At 40.1% G+C, this 13,508-nt stretch overlaps 2 protein-coding genes across 2 annotated transcripts in view; one reads left to right on the forward strand and one right to left on the reverse strand.

Moving 5' to 3' along the window:
* Positions 1-9,805, forward strand: part of lats2 (large tumor suppressor kinase 2) — a 48,246-nt gene extending 38,441 nt beyond the window's left edge. Inside the window, exons 5-9 of the mRNA XM_078402433.1 lie at positions 540-2,152; positions 2,813-3,395; positions 5,132-5,314; positions 6,888-6,994; positions 7,992-9,805. Of these exons, the coding sequence (XP_078258559.1) occupies positions 540-2,152; positions 2,813-3,395; positions 5,132-5,314; positions 6,888-6,994; positions 7,992-8,489 (2,984 nt within the window). The 3' untranslated portion in view covers positions 8,490-9,805. The remainder of the gene's footprint in view (positions 1-539; positions 2,153-2,812; positions 3,396-5,131; positions 5,315-6,887; positions 6,995-7,991) is intronic.
* The window catches only part of sap18 (Sin3A-associated protein), an 81,285-nt gene that overhangs the window by 59,259 nt on the left and 8,518 nt on the right, over positions 1-13,508 (reverse strand). The window contains exon 2 of the mRNA XM_078402437.1: positions 8,598-8,645. Coding sequence (XP_078258563.1) covers positions 8,598-8,645 — 48 coding nt within the window. The remainder of the gene's footprint in view (positions 1-8,597; positions 8,646-13,508) is intronic.

Genomic DNA, 13,508 nt, shown 5'->3' on the forward strand with positions numbered 1-13,508 from the left:
ACAGGAATAGGTTCCCTTCTTCACTCACTGCAGGGGCTTACACACATGGCTGTGGTAGTGGGTCACAGTCGGAGAGTCGGAGAGCAGCAGGAATCGCAGAGAGGAGCAGTGGGAGGTCTCACAGAACAGCTTGTCAAATTTTGTTAAATTGTACTTCCATGAAATGTCTGGCGATGTTTTGCTACATTCTATGTAATCATAAGCTGCTATTGTTGAATGAACAATCAGAGGATCTATTATTTTTAATTCTAGAGGCATTGTAGGATAGTACAGAAAGATTAGTAATATGTTTATTTTACTTGAGTTTAGTTTGTCATGTGTACTGAGGCACAGTGGAAAACTTTTGTTGCGTGCTAACCAGTCAGCGTAAAGACAATACATGATTACAATAGAGCCATTCACAGTGTACAGATATATGATAAAGGGAATAATATGAATAACGTTAGTAATGTGAGTAACATTATGGTTTTAACCTTAATGGTTCGCATTTTTGCAAGAAACTCTGTGATAATCATATTGTTTTACTTGTTTATTTTAAGGAAAGGGGATTGGGCCTCATCTTGATCGTAGACCAAGTTTTGAAGGATCAAATGACTCTTTGGCTGCCTATCATCAGATGGGAAATCCGATCTACGAAGTAGCAGATTCTGGAGCCGAGAGTGGAAATATACATAGTGAACTGTCACTGCAATATGCAAATACATCTAATATTAACTTTTTAGTTGCTGCTGGCCAAGCTATGGCTGTTAATGCTCCTGGACAGAGATGCTCCCCCATAGGACCGCACCCTAAAAGCAGTGGACAGAATCCTCCGTCTAACAATGTATTCCCACCCATTGCTTGTGATATCAAACATCAACAAAAAACATATTCAGCCAAAGGTGAGACAGGCCAAACTCTTCAAATGATTGGCTACACTCTTTCCAATCATGGTGGCCAACCAATTGCATTACAAGGCTCTCAGGTGTCAACTAACCCCCATTACCTGAGACAGCATTTAATAGCTCAAGGAGACAGCACTGTTTCCTTTGGTTATCCTGTCCAAAGAAGCTCATCTTTTCAAAGTAAGATGCCACAAGAGGGAAGTTATGGAAGCCTTCAGAATAAAAGCCCTGTCACTCAAGGCATTGCTGCCCACACCTTCCAGCAACCTCCAACAGTTCTATACTTACCACAGTCCCACCATAGACAACAAAGTCCTACTACTCCTCAAATACAGATATTGCCAAACCTTGCTCCGCCGTTTGGGAATGACTTTGGTGAACTCGCCCCAAGCATGATGGCACCTTCAAGAAATAGCCTGAACATGGAGATGTTTGACATTAACCCTTCCCAGGTGCAACATTGGCAAGTACCATCTCCAACAAGAAGGGATTCCTTGCAGAACACTGGGCTAGAAACATTGCCAAGGTCAGCTGGCCACCTGAGGCCAGATGCCAAAATTCCAAATCGAACCAATTCGTTCAATAGTAAACTGCAGACGTCGCCATCTGTGAGACAAGTTCAGACGAGCAAAGCGGAACCATCTCATAACACTACCAATACTATCACAGCAGTCACCTCCACCCCTATTCTTCAGCCAGTCAGGAGCATTCGAGTTCCAAGACCTGAGCCTCAGACAGCTGTGGCACCTTCTCATCCAGCGTGGCTACAGACTCAGGGCACAGATGGCAAAGAGGTGATGGATCAAAAGCCATTGGCGGTAGGTGGGGCTGCAGCCTATCCTCTGGAACCTGTCGATTACACCATGAAAGAGCGCCGATGTCCCCCACCACCTTACCCAAAGCACTTGCTGCATCAGAGCAGCGCAGAGCAATTCGATGCCAACAGCCTCTGCATAAGCGTGGACCAAAGTATGCGTGGTATTCATGATCTGACACGAAAAGAAACTGAATGCAGCAGCACTCCCAAGAGCGAGAAAAGCAGCAAGCCCAACAAACTGGAGAAGATGGGGAAAGATAAAAAACTTATTCAAACATCGCCAGTACCAGTGCGCAAAAACAGCAAGGATGAGGAGAAGAGAGAATCGAGAATTAAAAGTTATTCTCCCTTTGCTTTTAAATTCTTCATGGAACAACACGTGGAAAACATAATGAAAACGTACCAACAAAAGTTTAATCGACGGTTGCAGTTGGAGCAAGAGATGTCAAAGGTATTGATTTTTAACATTTTAATAATAAAATGCAACATTTCTGCACTAGTAAATTGTGGGACATTAGTTTAAATACCGCAGCACTTAGAAGGGATAGATAGAGTCATAGAGAAACAGGCCCAGCGGCCCAACTTGCCCACACCAGCCAACATGCCCCATCTACGCTACTCCCACCTGCCTGCATTTGGCCTCAATTCTTCTAACTCTGTCCTGTTCATGTGCCTGTCTAAATGTTTCTTAAACGTTGTGCTGGTACCTGAATTAACTTTTAAATTTGGAACAGTGAATTTGTAATCTTTTAAAATGCACAAGTGAATAACCTGGTCATAAAATCTACTGGGAAAATGGGTGTTCGTGCAAGGTTGATGTCTTTGTTGGTCAATTGGAGGGATGGGAGAGCTTCTGGCCACTACCATGCAACCATGGACACAGGGTGAAGCAAAGTGCTGGAGTAACTCAACGGGTTAGGTAGCATCTATGGAGAACATGGATAGGTGACATTTCGGGTTTGGACCCTTCTTCAGACTGATTATTTCAGTATGATAATTGTTTCAACAGAGGAAATACCAAGTAGTCTTTGAGTTCTCTTGAATAAATGTGTTTTGTTTTTAAGTACAATTCACCTATTTGAATTTAATTTATAATATCTGACTTCCAAAGGCAGGGCTCTCTGAGGCAGAGCAAGAACAAATGAGGAAAATGCTTAATCAGAAAGAATCCAATTACAACAGACTGAAAAGGGCAAAAATGGACAAATCGCTGTTTGTGAAGATCAAGACTCTGGGAGTTGGTGCTTTTGGGGAGGTCTGCCTGGCTCAAAAAGTAGACACCAACGCTCTGTATGCAATGAAAACTCTGCGGAAGAAGGAGGTGTTGAGCCGTAATCAAGTGGCTCACGTGAAAGCCGAGAGGGACATTCTGGCTGAAGCTGACAATGAATGGGTCGTCAAGCTTTACTATTCTTTCCAAGATAAAGACAACTTGTACTTCGTGATGGACTACATCCCTGGTGGGGATATGATGAGTCTTTTGATACGAATGGGAGTGTTCCCAGAGTCACTGGCCAGATTTTACATTGGAGAACTGACGTTAGCCATTGAGAGTGTCCACAAAATGGGATTCATCCATCGGGATATTAAACCCGACAACATCCTGATTGATCTCGATGGACACATTAAACTCACTGACTTTGGACTTTGTACTGGGTTCAGGTGGACACATGATTCCAAATACTATCAGAAAGGTGAGTCGAGGATGATATAGTGCCTGCATAGTAAGCAGAATGGGGAGGCATACTGGCGCAGCAATAGAGTTGCTGCCTCATAGCGCCAGAGCCCCGGGTTCGATCCTGACTATGGGTGCTGTCTGTATGAAGTTTGCACGTTCTCCCTGTTCGCATGGGTTTTCTCCAGGTGCTCGGATTTCCTCCCACACCTCAAAAGACATACAGGTTAATTGGCTTCTGAAAATTGTCCCTTGGTTTCAGGATAGAACTAGTGAATAGGTGATCGCTGGTCGTCGCAGGCTGAAAGAGCCTATTTCCACAGTGTATTACTTAACACTCTTCTCTTAAAAAAAATCTTATTTCTTTTTTTATTTATTTTCCGGTCAATACAATACAACAGATTGACCATACAGTTGTGAAAGTTAAATAGTGCAAAATCATTGTATCAAAAATAAAACAATATAATCACACATGATATTTTCTGACCGAAAAAAAAGGTGTAGGCAGAAGCTAAAGCTTATTGTGCCTACCTTTAATACGTAACAAAATATAATTTTTTTAAAAACACAACGTCATAAGTCAGAAGCAGACTAAAATATCAGCTTCTGCCCTGAAGCATTAGTTTACTTGCTCTGGTTAAATGGCATTGTCAGTGTGTAAAAGGAGAAATTTCCATCCTTGCTACATGAAGAGAGAATCAGAAATACTACTCAGTTTGAATTTTTAAATTTAAATTTCCAAACAAATCTAAGTAATGCATTGAGGTTCACTGAGCCTGAGAATAACATGGAGTCTCGGAAAATTGATGGGAGCTGGTTCTTTTTTATTTCTGGGCTAGTCTTATAATAAGGCACTGGAATCGGAGAATTCTTGAATATATCAGAAATAATTATATGTTTTTGTTTCCTTTGATTCTCCATGCCCCTTACATTTTGATTCTTCCACTGAGTGCAGCGAGAGAAGTGATGTAAAAACTCAAAATGAATGCCTATTGTAACTTTCTGTTATCCCGACACAAATTGCAAATGTAAATAATTAACAACCACTGAAAATGGTGGAAATACAGGTCAGGTAATATCTATGAAATATTGTTAATGTTGAAAACTCTTTGTCAGAACTATAAAATTTTGACTCATTTTAGCGAGCTTATTCTTAAGCACATGCTTGATGAGCTTTCCATTGCAAGATTTAAATATATCCTCTGTGGAAATTCATCGTCTATTTGCAATCATTAAAGTCCATTATGGTAGTGCATAGGGGTAGTGCATTGTCATCTGCCTCTGGAATACGGTTCCAATTAAATCCTAGTACCCTTTGGAAATTTTATTTCAATGTGCTGTCATTATTCTGGGCATATGTTGCTGCTATGATGAATTTCTAGCCAGGTGACTAAAGTTAGTTGAATATCAGAAAGCCAGCCATGGGGGTAACATACAGGTATGTAGGTTAATTGGCTGGGTAAATGTAAAAATTGTCCCTAGTGGGTGTAGGATAGTGTTAATGTACGGGGATCACTGGGCGGCACAGACTTGGAGGGCCTAAAAGGCCTGTTTCCGGCTGTATATATATGATATGATGATATGATAGCTGGTAGAGCTGGTGCCTCCCAGTGCTTGATAACAGCTGGGAACTGTTCCTGAATCTGGAGGTGTACATTTTCAAACATCTGTACCTCCTGCCCTGATGGAAAAGGGGAGAAGAGGAAGTGAAAGAGTAATTATTGCTTTGCTTTCATCTGTTTTGTTTTCCCAAAGGGACCCATGCCAGGCAGGACAGCATGGAGCCAAGTGATCTTTGGGGAGACTTGTCTGACTGCAAGTGTGGCGATAGATTAAAGACCCTTGAAAGAAGGGCTGCCCGGCAGCACCAAAGATGCCTCGCACACTCATTGGTTGGAACTCCAAACTACATAGCTCCTGAGGTTCTAGTACGAAAAGGTTAGTATCACAAGTCTTGTTTTGCTCTGGTGTACTTTGGAAAGAAAAAAACACAGCAAATAATTTTGTGTAATTTTTATTAGCTGTTTTTTACTGCCTCCAACCTAACTTTCGCATGCATCCATTAGAATGTTCACAAACCCCTCTTGAGTATTTATATCCCTTAGCCACATCTGAGGCTGGTTCTGGAAATTCATTGATTTTGAGATAGGTTCATGTTGTAGGAGCAGAATTAAGCCATTCGGCCCATCAAGTCTACTCCACTATTCAATCATGGCTGATCTATCTTTCCCTCTCAACCCCATTCTCCTGCCTTCCCATAACCCCTAATACCCTTACTAAAAAATAATCTGTCAATCTGCACCTTAAAAATACCCAATGGCTGTGGCAATGAATTCCACAGATACTGCCAAACCTGCGCAGTTATTCCAGCACTTTGTGTTCTACTCAAGATTTCAGTATCTGCAGTGGCTCATGTCTCCATTTTACTCATGAGGCAATCACCTTCAAGCTGACTCATTCACCCCTAGATCTCCTTCCATGTCACGAACCCCATTCCCTGACCCAGTCTCGACAACCCACCCCACTGACCAATATTCCTGCCTTCCCTTCCCCCTCTTCCTCCAAAACACCCTCAGCAGGTAAATGCAATAGAATATTGCAGTGGCAGGTGCTTGAGAAAAGCCCGATTAATGCAACAGGACATGTCACATGGCATGCGAAACATGCAGAGGAACTCTAAAGACATGAAAGCATGTATCAAAAGCAAAAAGTGACTCCCTAAGTATTTCAGAATAAAAATTATCTTCTGTGCTTTAAAAAAAAACCTTCAGTAAATTATTAAAGTTTTTTTTGCAATTTTTAAGGATTGTAATCCTGTAACAATGATGGAATGGTGTTATTTCCAAGATGGCATGCTGCTAAGTTTTCTTTTTTTCCTATATCTTATTTTGTATCCTGGTCTAGAGGCTAAGAAACAAATCTATGTTCAAGTTTTGATTAATAAACCACCTGCTTTGGGCATCCAAGACCATTCAGGGCCCTTGTTCCATTTTTTTAAATCCTTGTGTCCAGAGAAATGAAAGAAGTGGGCAGGGTAAATTATAAGTTAAATAAATGAATAAAATCATTGATATCTCTGTACCAATTTTGGTTAGTGGCAAATTCTACTAATTTTTCTTTCCTTATGTCAATTTAATAAAACATAGAAAATAGGTGCAGGAGTAGACCATTCGGCCCTTCGAGCCAGCACTGCCATTCAATACGATCATGGCTGATCATCCAGAATCAGTACCCTGTTCCTGCTTTCTCCCCATATTCCTTGATTCTGTTAGCCCCAAGAGCTATATCTAACTCTCTCTTGAAAACATCCAGTGAATTGGTCTTCACTGCCTTCTGTGGCAGGGAATTACACAGATTCACAACTCACTGGGTCAAAATGTTTTTTCTTATCTTAATCCTCGTTCAGGCTTATTTTATTGAAACATCTTAACTGTTTCATTTAAATCACAGTCATTTTGAGTTTATTGTTTGTATTTGAGGTTTGACTGAACTGATGATGTCTCTCTTCCAGGATACACACAACTCTGTGATTGGTGGAGTGTGGGCGTTATACTATTTGAGATGTTAGTGGGGCAGCCTCCTTTTCTTGCTCCAACTCCTGCAGAAACTCAAATTAAGGTAATTATTAGTGTGATATGTTATTAACTTCTAATAACTTTGGAATATCTGAGAGACAATTGTAATTTTCAACCATCGTTTTGAACTTTGAGACCTATAAGACCGAGTGATTACTGGCTTGTCAAGTATTATAGATCTGGTAGAGTGCAGGGCAGGTCTAATAACATAGGGAATGGTTTTATTGACCCCCAGAATAGATTGAATGGATAGTGTGTAAAAGGGAACTGCAGATGCTGATATATACCGAAGATAGACAAAAGGTGCTGGAGTAACTCAGCGGGTCAGGCAGCATCTTTGGAGAAAATGGATGAGTGACATTTGGGGTCGGAATCTTCTTCAGACTCTGGTCCCGACCTGAAACGTCACCCATTCCTTCTCTCCAGAGATGCTGCCTGACCCGCTGAGTTACTCCAGCACTTTGTGTGTATAGATTGGATGGGTATAGGAACTTTAAACTACATGGAGTTATAACAGAGAATAATCATTATTTATGGAGCATGTTCAGGGTATGAAATGGTATGCTACTCTTCCTATGTCCATCACTTGGATGAGATTTCATAATTCTGGTTACTGATAGCTCTCCCAATCTCTACAAATGTTTGAGGAACAAAGCTCAGAATGGGCATTTTGTCTTAAAAGTAAACCATTGTTTCTCATCGCATATGTGCTGTTCATGCACATAATGTTTCTAGGTTTGGTTTATTATTATTGTCACATGTACCGAGGTACAGTGAAAAGCTTTGTTTTGCATGCTATCCAAACAAATTGCTTTGCGATATGCTTTGGTGTTCAACTGAGGCATGAATAATTATTTCAATTTTTGGGTTAAACTAGTTTAGGAAATGTGTGTAAAACACGGGCAGGACCTGTGTGAATATGTTCATTTACAATAATTAAAGTATGTAATGTTTTGCATGCTATTCAACCAAATCAGACGTACCATACATAAATGCAAAGCTAAGATAATCCTGTACCATTTATTTTATATCTTTCACAGGTAATAAATTGGGAGAGCACGCTGTACATTCCGCCACAAGTAAAACTTAGTCCTGAAGCAATAGATCTCACCACAAAACTTTGTTGTGGAGCCGGTGACAGACTGGGTGGAAATGGAGCAGATGAAATCAAGGCTCATCCTTTCTTTACCTCCATTGATTTTTCTAAAGACATCCGAAGACAGCTGGCACCATATGTTCCAAAGATCAGCCATCCCATGGACACCTCAAACTTCGATCCAATAGAAGAAGAGAATTCATGGAATGACAGCAGTGACAGTACCAAAACCTCTGAAACATTAACCAGTCACGTTGGTGGTAACAAGCATCCAGAACATGCGTTTTATGAGTTCACTTTCCGAAGGTTCTTTGATGACCATGGTTATCCCTTTCGGTACCCAAAACCCTTGGAAAACACTGAGCTCAAAGAAGGTCAGTCAGATATGGGTCAGAGCGAGTCTGTTGACCATGGTGAAAGCTATCAACCAGTGTATGTTTAGAGACAAAATGTAACTTTATCTGCTAATTGTGTGTTTTTTAAAATTGTTGCAGAATTTGAAACAGTAAAATTTACCAAAAATCTGTGGCTGAAAGCAGATAGCACTTACCTTGTGTCGTGACATATTATACTCTCTTGGGATAATTGGCTCTTGCTGCTAAATATTTAAAAAAATGTATTATATTTAGTATTGACACTAATTTTATAGCAGAGAATAGAACTAGAGAATAGAGAATAAACTCTGGTTAGATCTAGAATATACAGACAGGATTGCAAATATATACAGAAAGCTGAAAAGTTATGAAAAATGGTTAAGTGCAATAATATGTAAATCAATGTTTTATATATAGTCATTAATATCTGTAATACAACAATAAACACTTTTTGTTAATTTTATAATCTATATTGAAGATCTAGAGCAAATTGGATAACATAAAAGTATCTACTGGAGGCTCAGCGGGACAAGCAGCATCCATGGTGGGAAAGGAATTGACAATGTTTCTGTTCAAGACCCTGCATCACAACTGATCTAGGCTCACGACCTGAAGCATCGACAATTGATTTCTCTCCACAGTTGCTGACTGCTCTACTGAGTTCCTCCAGCAGGTTTTATTTTGCTCCAGATTACAGCATCTGCAGTCTCTTGTGTCTGTACACCAATGCTGCTTTCGATCTTTTATGATATATATATATATATATATATATATATATAAGAAGTATTTTTCAATATTAAAAAAATGTGATAGCAAGTTGACAAGTGGATAATGCTTTGCGATATGCTTTGGTGTTCAACTGAGGCATGAATAATGATTTCAACTTTTGGGTTAAACTAGTTTAGGAAATGTGTGTAAAACACGGGCAGGACCTGTGCGAATCTGTTCATTTACAATAATTAAAGAAAGTAAGCTCCTTGTAATTCTGCCTTTTTAATACTGTTTATAATCAAGCCTTTTACATGTTCTCCATTTCTTAAGTTTTCTCCCCGTATAACATATTCATAAAATATTAAAATATTAAATATTGCAGAGTGCCTCATAAGCCTTTTTATAAATATAGTATGGACACAGAATGTTTCTTCTTCAATTAATGTGAAATGACTATGGTCCAGAAATAAAAGTATTGTCTGAATGTAAAATTATTGACAAGGTACTATTTTTATCAGCTATCGTTTCACAAAATTGCAAGCGGCAGAGATGTACAAATGTGGGAATTATTTCTAAAAGGTATGAGGTGATCTTATAGAGATGCGTAAGATCATAAGGGGAATAGATAGGGTAGATGCATAGAGGCACGCAGAGTAGGGGAATCAAGAACCAGAGGACATAAGTTTAAGGTGAGAGGGGAAAGATTTAATAGAAATCTGAGGGACAACTTTTTCACACAAAGGGTGGGTATACGGAATGAGCTGCCAGAGGATATAGTTGAGGCAGAAACTATAACAGCATTTACAGTGCCCTCCATAATGTTTGGGACAAAGACCCATTATTTATTTGCCTCTGTACCCCACAATTTGACATTTGTAATAGAAAAAAAATCACATATGGTTAAAGTGCACATTGTCAGATTTTAATAAAGGCCATTTTAATACATTTTGGTTTCACCATGTAGAAATTACAGCTGTGTTTATACATAGACCCCCATTTCAGGGCACCATAATGTTTGGGACACATGGCTTCACAGGTGTTTGTAATTGCTCAGGTGTGTTTAATTGCCTCCTTAATGCAGGTAGAAGAGAGTTCTCAGCACCTAGTCTTTCCTCCAGGCTTCCTATCACCGTTGGAAGCGTATATTGCTGTTTATCAACATGAGGACCAAAGTTGTGCCAACGAAACTCAACAAAGCCATTATGAGACTGAGAAACAAGAATAAAACAGTTAGAGACATCAGCCAAACCATTGGCTTACCAAAATCAACTGTTTGGAACATCATTAAGAAGAAAGAGAGCACTGGTGAGCTTACTAATTGCAAAGGGACTGGCAGGCCAAGGAAGTCCTCCACAGCTGATGACAGAAGAATTCTCTCTATTAGAAAGAAAAATCCCCAAACACCTGTCCGATAGATCAGAAGCACTCTTCAGGAGTCAGGTGTGGATTTGTCAATGACCACTGTCCACAGAAGACTTCATGAACAGAAATACAGAGGCTACACTGCAAGATGCAAACCTGGTTACTGCAAAAAATTGCCAAGAAGGACCCAAAAGAGCAACTACAGTTCTGGAAAAAGGTCTTGTGGTCAGATGAGATGAAGATTAACTTATATCAGAGTGATGGCAAGAGCAAAGTATAGAGAAGGAACTGCCCAAGATCCAAAGCATACCACCTCAACTGTGAAACACGGTGGTGGGGGCGTTATGGCCTGGGCGTGTATGACTGCTGAAGGTACTGGCTCACTTGTCTTCATTGATGATACAACTGCTGATGGTAGTAGCATAATGAATTCTGAAGTGTACAGACACATCTTATCTGCTCAAATTCAAACAAATGCCTCAAAACATTGGCTGGCGGCTCATTCTACAGCAAGACAATGATCCCAAACATACTGCTAAAGCAACAAATGAGTTTTTCAAAGCTACAAAATGGTCAATTCTTGAGTGGCCAAGTCAATCACCCGATCTGAAACCAATTGAGCATGGCTTTTATATGCTGAAGAGAAAACTGAAGGGGACTAGCTCCCAAAACAATTATACGCTAAAGATGGCTGCAATACAGGCCTAGTAGAGCATCACCAGAGAAGAAACCCAGCAACTGGTGATGTCCATGAATCGCAGACTTCAAGCAGTCATTACATGCAAAGGATATGCAACAAAATACTAAACATGACTACTTTCATTTACATGACATTACTGTGTCCCAAACATTATGGTGCCCTGAAATGGGGGGGGACTACGTATAAACACTGCTGTCATTTCTACATGGTGAAACCAAAATGTATAAAAATGGCCTTTATTAAAATCTGACAATGTGCACTTTAACTACATGTGACTTTTTCTATTACAAATCTCAAATTGTGGGGTACAGAGGCATATAAATAAATGATGGGTCTTTGTCCCAAACATTATGGAGGGCACTGTAAGAGATTTGGACAGGTACATTTATAGGAAAGATTTAAACGGATATGGGCCAAACATGGGTAGGTAGGACTAGTGTAGAAGGGGCACCTTGGTAACCATGGACACGAAGGGCCGAAGCGACCAGTTTCTGTGCTGTGTGACTCTATGACTCCAGGTAAGTGTTTTCATAGTATGTACCAAAGCAGTTGGTGATTTTTGGCTGCACTTAATTGATTATTGATATACATCAAAATTAACAATTTTCTCACATTGGAACCTTAATTGTTACTCCTATCAAAATGTAATTTGAACATAAGTAATAAAGGAATGTGCACATGATTGAAGTGTCAATTAGACTGATGTACCAGACTGGAAATTTGGTCCCGTAATCTTAGTGTTGGCTGCATTTTCTTTATTCAATTGCACTTGTTGCGGCTCAATATATGAAAATAATTTGCCAGAATATGGCTGTACACAGGTTTTGCTCTGTTAGTGAGCTGGAACTTAAATTTACATGTAGTTCACCAACAGTAACATCAACAAAAAGTGTTTAATACTGTAGCCAAACAGCCAGCTATACATAGAATATTTAATGGAGGTTGAATACATAACAAAATGACGCTATCCAGTGTTTTATTTGTGACCGTACGCATCGGTACAATGTACTGTCACCTCAAAAAAGTTAAATGTTATTGCGGACCTCTTTATAACGGATTTTGGTTGTAGTGGATGGACCTACAGACCATTACAACCAGGCCGGGCTGCCAACACCACCCCTGGCCAGGATACCATTTGTGTAAGAAGGAACTGTAGATGTTGGTTTAAACGAAGATAGACACAAAAAGCTGGAGTAACTCAGCAGGACAGGCAGCATCTCTGGAGAGAAGGAATGGGTGATGTTTCGGGTCGAGACCCTGCTTCAGACTGTTCTGAAGAAGGGTCTCGACCCGAAAAGTCACCCATTCCTTCTCTCCAGGGATGCTGCCTGTCCTGCTGAGTTACTCCAGTTTTTTGTGTCTGTCTTCAGGATATCATTTCCGTCCCCAACACCCCCCCCCCCCCCCCCCCACCCTTTCGTTAAAATGAGGATTTAATGTTTTTTATTTTCTCGCCACATGACATGTGCGTATTGGCACCAAAACACTGATGCTATTAAACATCATCAATATCTTCTCAGTCAATAATTGATTAGGTCTACATGGCGCAATCACACAAATCTTTCTTAAGTTTCTGTAATATTCACTTGCATGACAAAACATACTTTGTGTTGTTTCCACTTTGACACATGCTTTACACCTAAATTGGCCTTGCCTCTCTGCATTCCACACTTCAGCTTATGAATGAAAGCACCATAAATGCATTCTTACCATATTTATCTGTCTATCTTCAGGAATCTATGGACTTGCATTGCAAGGTCCCTGTTCCTCTGAACTTGCTTTTTTCTACCATTTATAATTTACTCTTATAGTTTCTCACCACTCCGTCACTCCCAAACGCACCACCTCTGAATGAATATTTGCACTCTTATGTCCACCTGTTTGCAGCTGTTTTCCCTTAAAATAAAGGCAATTTTTGTATCACCTTTAACTTTTTAATTGTGGATTCCACATATATTTAAGTACCTGTATTGCAGCTGATAAACTTGCTAAACTAATACCGCAAACATATTTTGGAAGTTTACATGTTCTCTCCGTTTGGAGTTTGCACGTTCTCCCTCTGATCTTGTGGGTTTCCTCTGAATGCCTCCCACATCCCAAAGACGTGCGGGTTTATAGGTGAATTGCCCTCTATACATTGCCCCTAGTGTGTAAGGAGTGACTGTCATAGAACGAGTGTGGTCGGTGTGGACCTGGTGAGCCGAAGGGCTTGGTTGCATGCTGTATCCCTAAGCTCTAAAATTTGCAGGTGAAACAGACAGACATAATCTGAAGAAGGGTCTTCACCCGAAACGTCATCTATTCCTTTTCTCTA

Source organism: Rhinoraja longicauda, chromosome 7 (assembly GCF_053455715.1).
Source record: "Rhinoraja longicauda isolate Sanriku21f chromosome 7, sRhiLon1.1, whole genome shotgun sequence".
Classification (NCBI taxonomy): Eukaryota; Metazoa; Chordata; class Chondrichthyes; order Rajiformes; family Arhynchobatidae; genus Rhinoraja; species Rhinoraja longicauda.